Here is a 10,066-nt window from a genome sequence, read left to right as displayed (position 1 = left end):
CCAGTATTAAACACTTGTTTGGGATTCCCAAGGCAGTCTGACTGCCGTTGGGCCATTGTGTGTTTTTTGCATGAGAATGCACTAGTGTGTGTCTCCCATTATTCTTGCCTGAACGTGAAACCCTGTCCCCCATCTGTCGACCCCCCCAGCGGGCCACCATGCAGCCGGAGGACAAAAGGCTGCAGGAAACATTGAGAAGACGTGACAATGGCCCTCAATCAAGGTCAAACAAGAGAAGTCCAAGGGTTCAAGCATAATGAATATTACCAGTCATTGGCTAGTTAACTTGTTCGGATACAGGTCAGTCTTACACCTATTCAATTTCTTACAAAAATTGAAGTGCTTGTGTAAAAATGTAAAGTCTGTTTACATGTTCAAATGGGAAGAATAGTTTTAAGTGTGCATTCCAAAAATATATAGGCCTATGTTAGCCTATAGCTTGTATCAAATGTCTGTGTGTAAAGCTCTTTTGCTCCATCTAGCGACAGCTTCCTATAAGGCTACAAAGTATACAAGCAGTCTTAACCAGTCCTAACTGGTTTCAACCATGTCCTTTCACTGTCTGCCATCTAGTGGGATTTTATGGCATTGTTGTTCAGCATTTACTTGTCAAATTGGGTACGAAATAATGTAAATGATCAAAACCTTGAATACACATCTCACACCCCCTTCTCCACTTTGCTAGAACATTTCCTGTTTCCTGCCTGTTGTTTTGAAATGTGCCCCAGCATTAAAGTTATCTATATGTTTGCAAATGAAAAAAACAACAAAGGAATATTGTAATTAAAAGATATTATAGCATGTATGTAATTCCAGGGATTTGTTGAATCTGATTTGTATTGAAAAGCAAATATAAAATGATTATTTATATACTTGACTTGACATACATCTTATCTATTAACCTGATACATTAGGTTTATCATCTGCTGTGTAAAAAATGTATGTGAAAGAAATCCTGCAAAAATAATACAAATGCCCATGGTGTTCAATATTTAGTTAAATTATTATTATTTTATGTATTATCAAAATCCAGTGTTTATATAGTATATAGTAATATACCCTTGTATAGGTAAAAAGTGCCCATTAAAATGCAATTCTTAGAAATTCATAAAATTAAAGCTAATTTCTCATACTGTTTGAGAAATGCTCGTAGCTCCCTTGGCAGACAAACAAACAAATAGGTTGTCTGTTCAAATGACTGTTTTTTACAAAAGATTATTCAGTTCTTCTCTGGCAGCCTAGATAAATCAGCTTAGGAGATCAGTTGTGGTGTCCATTCCACTTCAGGGTCAGTGTGCCATGCACTGCCCGTGCCCTAGTGGTCACCTTGGGGTATTGCACTAATGCACATTGCTGAAAGCGTTCATTTTACATCACGGCTTATTTCCGTCGAATAGGTGGGGACAATTGTTTTTCAGCTCTTTTAAAATAAAGACATTTTTGAAGCAACTCTGGAATGTTTTTTGAACTTAAAACAAAGAATAGTCAGCCTGTACTCTACGACCAAATGGCCCTTTGTGGCTTCTGTGGTGAAGCGATCAGCACCACGTTACATGGGACAGATGGCGTGGCGTGCGTGCAAGCCTTCAAGCCACCATGACTGTCTGGGTTTATGGTCAGCCATTTTGTTAGAATTATTGTATGGAAGACGCTCAAAGTATATATATGAGTTCATTTGTGCTAAAATGAGAAACACTTTTTATTTGTATGTGAGGGGGGAAATATCACTTATTTTATTTCTCTAAAATGTTAGTGTTCACTTTAGACTCTTTAAAATACACAATTTTAACCTGGTCTCCTATTGATTTCGAATTACTGGAGTTAAAGGACACGGACATCGTTCCCAGGCGCCAATGAGAACAAAGAATGGGCGGATTAACAGTTTGAAAGCTTCATACTGACGTTCTGACCGTCCCGTCTAAAATTTACTGCGCGCGTATTTCCAACCAATCAGGTCAGTCTACAAAGACCGATTATGTTGATAAGCATGATCCGTTTGAGCGACAGGCTGGTCCACCACTCACGGGTTTGAAAATAACAAACAACCAATCAGGGCGCAGTGAGGGTGGGGTCTCAGAAAGGGGGTTGGGTGCGAGGTATCATGGAGGATCAGTTTGAGAACGGCAGCCATTGAAGATAGCCGAGCCGTAGGTCTGCGCTCAGGAGTTTCTGACAATTTTTTTTTCTTTAAACGGTCTAAGCCAGTGCAGTAATCACCAACAAAATGGAGATGAAGAAGAGGATCAGTTTAGAGCTGAGGAACAGAACTCCAGCGGAGGTGAGCGCTTTAATTATTTATTTTTTCCACGGAAACAAGAAAAGATGTTAGTTCGCAACCTGTCCATCCTGCACTTACGGAATAGTATGTAGACTCCGCTGAATGGCAGCACGGCTGTTGTTCCACATGGGCACTTACAAGGATGCGATTTAGATATTTGGGCATGGATGAACGCATCACAGAATGCACATTTTCGACCTATACAAGATGATTTCAGACAAGTAGTCAAATATAATCGTTATTTGAGCGCGTAAAACTCATGTGAACTCGTTCTCCTTCGCCATTGCATTAGACTTGACGATGTGGGCGTCCCAAATAGTAACGTTACCTGAAAATAATATGCTTACATTTTATAAGACCGTATTTGATTTAATGATTCAAAAACGATGTTTATTACTCAACAAGTGAAGTCCAATTCGGTTACGACGTTATTATAGTCCTCGATACGACAATGTTATCGCTTCCAGCGGGAAACAGTGGAAATTAAAACAAAACGTCAGTGTTGTTATAGGAATCAATAGCCCAACCTGCAATGTATGCAAAGTACTGACCAAAACATCACGCAAATGAATCTGGTCACATAAAAAGTTTATTGTAGGCAAGCTTCACGGATGCCTACCTCACTATGGCTTCTCTAACCTAGTAAAACGAGCAGTTTCGTCTTCCAAAGACGGACATCTTACTCTCCAACTCTTCGATATTTGACATTCAGGGGCATTTGCCGTCGGTCTTCCTCCTAAGATTCTCACAGCCATTATGTTCAGAGTTTGAGAGCACATATCGGAGCGAATGTCAGGTCAAACTGCATAATAATTTAGCGTTCATGGCTTCTGCAGCGCCTCGCTGTGTGTGTGGCCAGGATGGTGTGTGTGAAATGCTGCTCGAGTCTCCGTGTTGACGGGCGGGGAGTGGAAGTCATTTTGTTGCATCAATAGTTGAGACGGTGTTTTGTGGCTTTGACTCGGTTTTTATTAATCGGAGTTGAGAGCGAAATCTGATTCACAACGCCTACGTGGTGTTTAAAACGGAATAATTGGCGCATACCAGAAATATTCGCTCGACCGTTACGAACCGTTTAAAAAAACAAGTTGCCATTTTATTCAATGGTTGGCGTATTTATGTAACCTCCGGTAACAATATGTATTACCGAAGTTAAGCAACATGTATTCGTCTTTACGAAGCCGTTTGGGTTATCCGTCACCGTTTTATTAATTGAAGGAATGTGGCAGATGGTGAAGGGGCGAGCCCCCCTTCCTCTCCTCCGATTTTAGTAGATTATTGTAGTAGGCTTGCCTGAACCGAAGCAGAGGAGCACGCTTCTTTTAAATGAGGGATCCTTTACACGAGCTTGAGTTAATGCTTTGACGTGTGTAAATCATACATGGCTTTTAACTCGGGTGTATCTTTCTTGCGTCACCAGAAAAATATCACCGCCTCGCGCATAATCTCGACCATTCTGAAAATCACTTGTGGTAATGCTGCCTGGCAGTAATTTAGATCAAATCCTGAGCTATGAATGGGTAAACATTATCAAATCTACATTAAGCACACATCACGTGGTGAAAAATGTAATATTTTTTCCATGAGGACAAGAAGTTATTGAATATTTAAGGGCTGCAGCAGCCTGGAGTGCGTGCGGACACGTTTCAGTGTGTTATAAGAATACGAGCACTTTACTCAAAAAATACCATAAACCGTTTTATTTAATTATTTATAATAAAAAAAAATGTATTTGTCTCTTTGGTTTAATTTGTTGGGTTTGTGCGGCAACTATTCTGTTTGTACCAAGTTTTAAGTTTCACTCTTTTTTTTAGGCAGATAAACGTACATTCTCACGATATCCTTAAAGATGATGTTCTAAAATACTTTAGTCATGAAATTAAGACTTTTAATTTAAATTCCCCCAAAAGTGTAAATACAGTGGAGCTATTGGGGTATTGTTTGTTTCTGAAATCCGAAGTAGCAACACTGCTTAGACCAATGGTGTGAGTTTGGGGGCGGGACTTTCTATAGCGGACACTAGTGGTGTAGTAAACTACATACTTAACATTTAAGTTTTTAGAGTTAATATATATATATATATATATATATATATATATATATATATATATATATATATATATATATATATATATTAGAGTAGTCTTGTAATATGAATACATATTCATAAGCATTAGTTGTAATATTAGTTTTTGAATGTTGTATTGTGGTAATTCGTGGGAATAGCATGAAATAAACTTTCGTTGCTCACCAAGGGCTTTTTATTATGTTCATCCCTCCTGCAGGTAGCAGAGCTGGTTGTGGATAACTGCCGCACGAGTGACGGTGAGATTGAAGGCCTGACAGATGAGTTTAAGGAGCTGGAGTTCCTCAGCATGGTCAACGTGGGTCTCACCTCCCTGGCCAAACTTCCCTCACTGCCAAAACTGAAGAAGGTCAGTCAAGAGATCAAGCTTTAATTTCAGAAAACACATGCAAAGTTCTCTTAACAAGAAGATCTGTTGTGTTTCAAGTACTAACCGTGCAGAAAACCGATACCGTAACACAGTTTACATATTAATGTAGACACGTTGTATTATTAAAGTGTGCAAAAAAAAAATGGATGGAGAATGCCTAATGGAAACTTTAGTAGTGTGATGTGGCAAAAAAATAATTTTTAACATATTGCATGATTACTATACTAAATTGATCTTATAAGCACATAATCACTGTAAAAAAACAGCGGCTTAACTTTCCAGTTAAGTTGATTTTTTTTAAGGGCAATTCTCTTTTACAGTTGGAGCTGAGTGATAATAATATCACGGGTGCACTGGAGACGCTTGCAGAGAAATGCACCAACCTGACTTACTTAAACTTGAGTGGCAACAAGATCAAAGAGCTCAGCACACTGGAGGCCCTGGTAAAAACACGGATGCATTTACACCATATTTCTCAATAAATATATGTTGGAGATAATATCATATATCACCTTTTATACAAAAGTTAAAGGCCATTCAACTTTGTTTGATGAATGACATGCTCTTCAACCCTCAGCAAAACCTAAAGAACCTGAAGAGTTTGGACCTGTTCAACTGTGAGATCACCACATTGGAGGACTACAGGGAAAGCATCTTTGAGCTTCTGCCTCAGGTCACATACCTGGACGGCTTTGATGCAGAAGACAACGAAGCTCCAGACTCTGAGGCTGACGATGATGGTGAGAACCAAGAGTTTGAACACACAATTTAATCTTTTTTTTTTTTGAAATTGCAGATTATTATGCTCGTCCTTCACTGGACACAGAAAATTAAAAAAGCCTTCCAACATCAAGTCATTACTACTTGTACTATTATGCAGATGATGATGAGGATGGCGAGGAAGGAGCAGGGCATCTTGGGGAGTATGAGGAAGAAGAGGAGGAGGAAGATGAGGAAGGCTCAGAGGGTGGTGAAGTTGGGCTGTCCTATCTAATGAAAGAGGACATCCAGGTGATGTAGCTTCTCCATTTTTAACATCCACATCCAGTTTGGGAAAACTTGACCTTTTCATGACAACGGATTCCTTCTGTAACAGGATGAGGAAGATGATGACGATTACGTAGAAGAGGAAGAGGAAGGAGAGGGTAAGCATTAATTATGCCACCAAACATCTTAAAATTCTTGCTTTTGTGTTGAACTGTCCTCTAATGACACATTCTCTGCAGAAGAGGAGGCCGGAGTTCGAGGAGAGAAACGAAAGAGAGCTGCAGAAGATGAGGGCGAAGATGACGACGAAGACGACGACTAACCCTTTGTTTGACTTCTTGGAAACAATATCCAAACTGTAGATCAACCCTGAAAAAGACCGTGATCTTGCAGATTGTTTTTCTCTTTGTAAACCATAGATAAATCACTGTAGAGGCTAAGTGTTTTCTTTTATAAATGCATTATATATTACACTATATAAAAGGGGTATATTGACAATTCATTTATAGCCATTCCAAGTTAATTCCCAACATGTAAATCGGGGTGTTGGCAAGGGTTTGAGGTTTCCCCATTGCAAAAATGTTGTTGGACAGCCCGTTGGAGACGAGAGCTAGGCGTTCATCACTGAGAGGTGACGGCAAATCCTCAAACTCCAGCTCCCCAAGACCTCTGTGAGGAGGCAGTGTTTTCTGCTCCTCATCTACCTCTCCAGGTCTCAGTCTCAGCCCACCACAGAGCAGCAAGCCAATCGTCTCCAACTGTCAACCCTTTTTTTCTTGGATCAACCAATCGCTGCCAAGGATCTTGTCACACTCTTTATATGGGATGGTCTCAACTTAAGCTTTTCTGGTAGATCAGGCTCAATTAGGCAGACCAGATATGTGATCTGTTGAATTTTAAAGTGTGATGTATGTAAATGTGATGTAAATTGAGCAAAGATCGGGAGTCGAGCTGTAGATTGGCAAATTAAATTTGTTTTAATCTCCAAGTAGTTTTTTAATAAAGAGTTCAATTATGTGAGCAGTTTGCCCTTTCTCACGTTTTATGCAGAAGCCACCTATTTTTGACATCGTAGACGTTAAAATCGAGATTTGTTCGTTTTTAAGAGAAACGCCATTGCTGGAAATTTCTCATGTTCAGGTTTAACAGCTTTGTTGGATTAAACAGTACCCTTGAGTACCTTTCTACCTTTGTCTTGCTGTGGAAACAGAAACAGGTATTTTACAGAGTAATACCTTTAACCTAATGTTCGTATGGCAATATGTATATAGTATCTGTTTCAACAGGCTTTATTTTCCTTTTCTTTTTTAATTACTCTGTTTGGTCAGTTGTTTTAATACAAATCACGTCAAAGGACTTGCATACACGCAGGTAACCTGTTTAAATTTCAAGTACTTGGTTGTTGTGAGTTTTGTATTTGGGGTTTTATGTGCTATAAACCTATCTAAAAGGATCTTAGTTGTTGGATTTTGATGTTTTGTTTTAATGGGTTTAGTTTTTTTTTTGTGTGTCTTTTTCTAAGTTTGCAAGCTCCTTTGTCCAATTATGAGCTCCTCTTGAGTTAGTTGTAATGAATGAGTGACTTGTCCTTTTAATTATTAAAATGGCATAACTCCATGGGATGTTATGTTCAAAATAGACCCTTTGTCTGCTAAAGATTTCTGTAATTTGATTTGACAAAATTTTGGATTTTCTCTAACGGAGAGCCATCTGGAAGCCTCATGCTCAGGTGAGAAAGCACTGTTTAATGATAAAAAAAAATGGAAGTGATGTTTCAATCAAAATTTATAAAAACCCTTTCAATGAATCCAACCTGGTGTAAGTTTGATGTGGGGAAAATAAAAGAAAAACCTTTTACCAAAATGTTCTTGTCGTTTAGAAAATGTTTTAATTTTGTGTTCTTCAAAGAGATGCCGGCAATGTCGACCGTCAATTAAGTAGAAGAACTTGTAATATAAGTAGAAGAACTTGTAATATAATTACACAAATCCTAGGTCAAGTGTAACTTGTTGACTTCATTTGGCTTGAGGGATGTGAGCTCCACAAGCCTGGAAACAGCTTGCGAACTTTAATTTTATACTACACTGCCATCTGCAAAGCCTTGTACTTAGACCATTTATCATTTATGAGTTACACAAACTTTAAGCAGCAGAGCATAGAGGAAAGGGGTGTGTCTGTCATGTGATCAACAGACAGAGTTACCAATAGCATCATCAATTAATCAGGAGTGAAGCACTCACTGTCCAGCCAATAGAAATACACAGGTATCACTGGAAGGGTGGAGTCACTGTGATCCTCATTAATTATTCATTTATTTGATAAGTGAGTGTGATTATTAGTAATACGAAGAAATGTTAAAATGAAATTGAACAATATAACAGGAGCATCAAAGCATATTATATGACATGCAACTTACAATTAATTTGTCACTTTAAATCAATGTAATCAATAGTAGTAAATGCAATGATCTTCTATTTTACTGGCTACTGAGAAAAATCATTATCTAACATGAACTTTCATACCTATGGATAATATCACATCAAACTTCTACAATATTTTTTTCATTAAAAAGAAAGAAAGAAATATGTTTAAAACACCCCAAAACAGACTTTTCCGCTGAAATGTGTTCGCGGGACAAGAGTATTTTTTAATAAATTTGAGTTTACACACACTTTAAATATTATACATTTTATTTGTATTTTTTTGTTGATGGTTTTGGTTTTATGAATTGTATTATTATGCTAATTGTGAATAGCCCATAATAGCCTGTTTAATGGCATGTTGACAACTTGCTCAGCATAATATGATAAAATGCCACATTAAGTGTTTTTCTGAACTGACATCCAAACTTGTTACTCTCACTGCATCATGGCCTTTGGACCACTTGAGGGAGCTAGTTTACTAGTTATGTGTCGATTAATTTAGGCACAAAATCATCCGCACATTACGATCAAATCCCAATAGCTCAGGAGAAGCCTCAACCATGATAATATATTCCTGTGAACAGTTCAAGACAATAGAGGAAGCAAAGGAAAGGTCAGTTCACAACATCTTTGTATTTTAGTAATTTCACGTGCAACCAATATTCATGTTTCTTGACTGTATGTAGAGTGATGCAGTGTATTTATAGACATATTGAGTGTTTCAACACACAGAATGCTTCAGCTGTGCCCATGTACATTACAGCTAAGATGAAACTACACGCACACACACACACACACTAAAGCTCATCCATGTACAGACTGCCTCAACCCCCACAGCAGCTGATGAGCTGCAGCCGTCCAATCAGAGATCCCGAGCCTCTATAAGCCTTATATGAAGTCAATGCAAGATTGGATGAGCAGATATGATGAGTAGCCTTTTAGCTTTTGTTATGGCACATCTTTATTGTTCCTAGGGGGAGCTTATATTATATTATATTATATTAACAATGCTTTGTATATGCCTTACATCACATTCAGATAAATAATAAAACCCAAAAAAGAGGCCCGAGGTGAGTGAATGAAAAGACGAATGACGTGTAAACGCAATACATGCTCAAGAAACAGAAATATGAATCGCTCTAATCTGTACTTTGAGAAGTAGCCTACATTTATGGGAAAACTGCTGTAATCTGAGAGAGAGTTTTTTTTTCATTTGTAGAATGTCACAGTTAAAGGGATAGTTCACACAAAAAGGAAATTTTGGTCATAATTTACTCACCCTCATGTTCTTCCAAACCTGAATGAGTTTCTTTCTTCTGTTGAACACAAAAGAAGATATTTTAGACAGTTTAGAAATGGTAAACTTTTCATTTCATGCGACTTTAAAGCTGACGTAATAATAAAACCCGCTCACCAAAACTGTCTTTTTAGTTTTTTAATGTAAACACACACTAGACGGACGTTTGCAGCATCTCACGTAAGACACGGCATTCTAGAAAGGCAGAGCTCAAGATAAAAGTTAAAAACGGACCGGAATGGCCCTTTATGAAGTCTGATTCTTTTGTATATATATATATATATATATATATATATATATGAGATATATGTATATCGACATTTTGCATACAGAAATGGGAGAGAAGTACATGTATTTTGAGTGTAATTTAAGGCAGACTTTGATTAGCAGACTTGACCAGCACAAAAACAATAGGGTTTCAGCACTTCGTGCTTGAACCCCTAATAAGAATGAGACCTTTTTGACGGTTATAGCGCCACCTATGGTCCGAGCTCCATGAAACTTTGCATGCTTCTTTAGCATGTTCTGAAACATTATGCTCATTCACCTTTTTTGAAGTTCTGACTTTTCCTTTGGGACTATATTTTGCCACAGACCACTCTCTAAGGCCCTGTCCACACAGGCC

At 38.1% G+C, this 10,066-nt stretch overlaps 1 protein-coding gene across 2 annotated transcripts; it reads left to right on the top strand.

Annotated features, from left to right (window-relative positions):
• The first annotated feature begins 2,093 nt into the window (after positions 1–2,093).
• On the top strand, positions 2,094–7,361 carry anp32e (acidic nuclear phosphoprotein 32 family member E). Of its 2 annotated transcripts, none has more exons than XM_039680875.2 (7): positions 2,094–2,278; positions 4,564–4,713; positions 5,055–5,177; positions 5,312–5,474; positions 5,615–5,745; positions 5,831–5,879; positions 5,961–7,361. In XM_039680875.2, the coding sequence occupies exons 1-7, from the start codon at positions 2,225–2,227 to the stop codon at positions 6,041–6,043; spliced, it is 753 nt and encodes a 250-aa protein (XP_039536809.1). In that variant the 5' UTR covers positions 2,094–2,224; the 3' UTR covers positions 6,044–7,361. The 2 variants fall into 2 exon arrangements, with proteins under 2 accessions (XP_039536809.1, XP_039536810.1); XM_039680876.2 differs by lacking the exon at positions 2,094–2,278 and adding an exon at positions 3,429–3,798.
• Positions 7,362–10,066: the final 2,705 nt, after the last annotated feature.

The sequence above is a fragment of the Pimephales promelas genome, chromosome 18, assembly GCF_988280905.1.
Source record: "Pimephales promelas chromosome 18, fPimPro1.hap1.1, whole genome shotgun sequence".
NCBI lineage: Eukaryota > Metazoa > Chordata > Actinopteri > Cypriniformes > Leuciscidae > Pimephales > Pimephales promelas.
Note: the sequence above shows the minus strand (reverse complement) of the source record. Positions and strands in the feature narration are given on the sequence as shown.

Coding starts and splice junctions, on each gene's coding strand:
- anp32e (XM_039680875.2), top strand. CDS start 2,225: ATGGAGATGAAGAAGAGGATCAGTTTAGAGCTGAGGAACAGAACTCCA. Junction 4,714..5,054: donor CACTGCCAAAACTGAAGAAG/GTCAGTCAAGAG, acceptor TCTCTTTTACAG/TTGGAGCTGAGTGATAATAA. Junction 5,475..5,614: donor CTCTGAGGCTGACGATGATG/GTGAGAACCAAG, acceptor ACTATTATGCAG/ATGATGATGAGGATGGCGAG.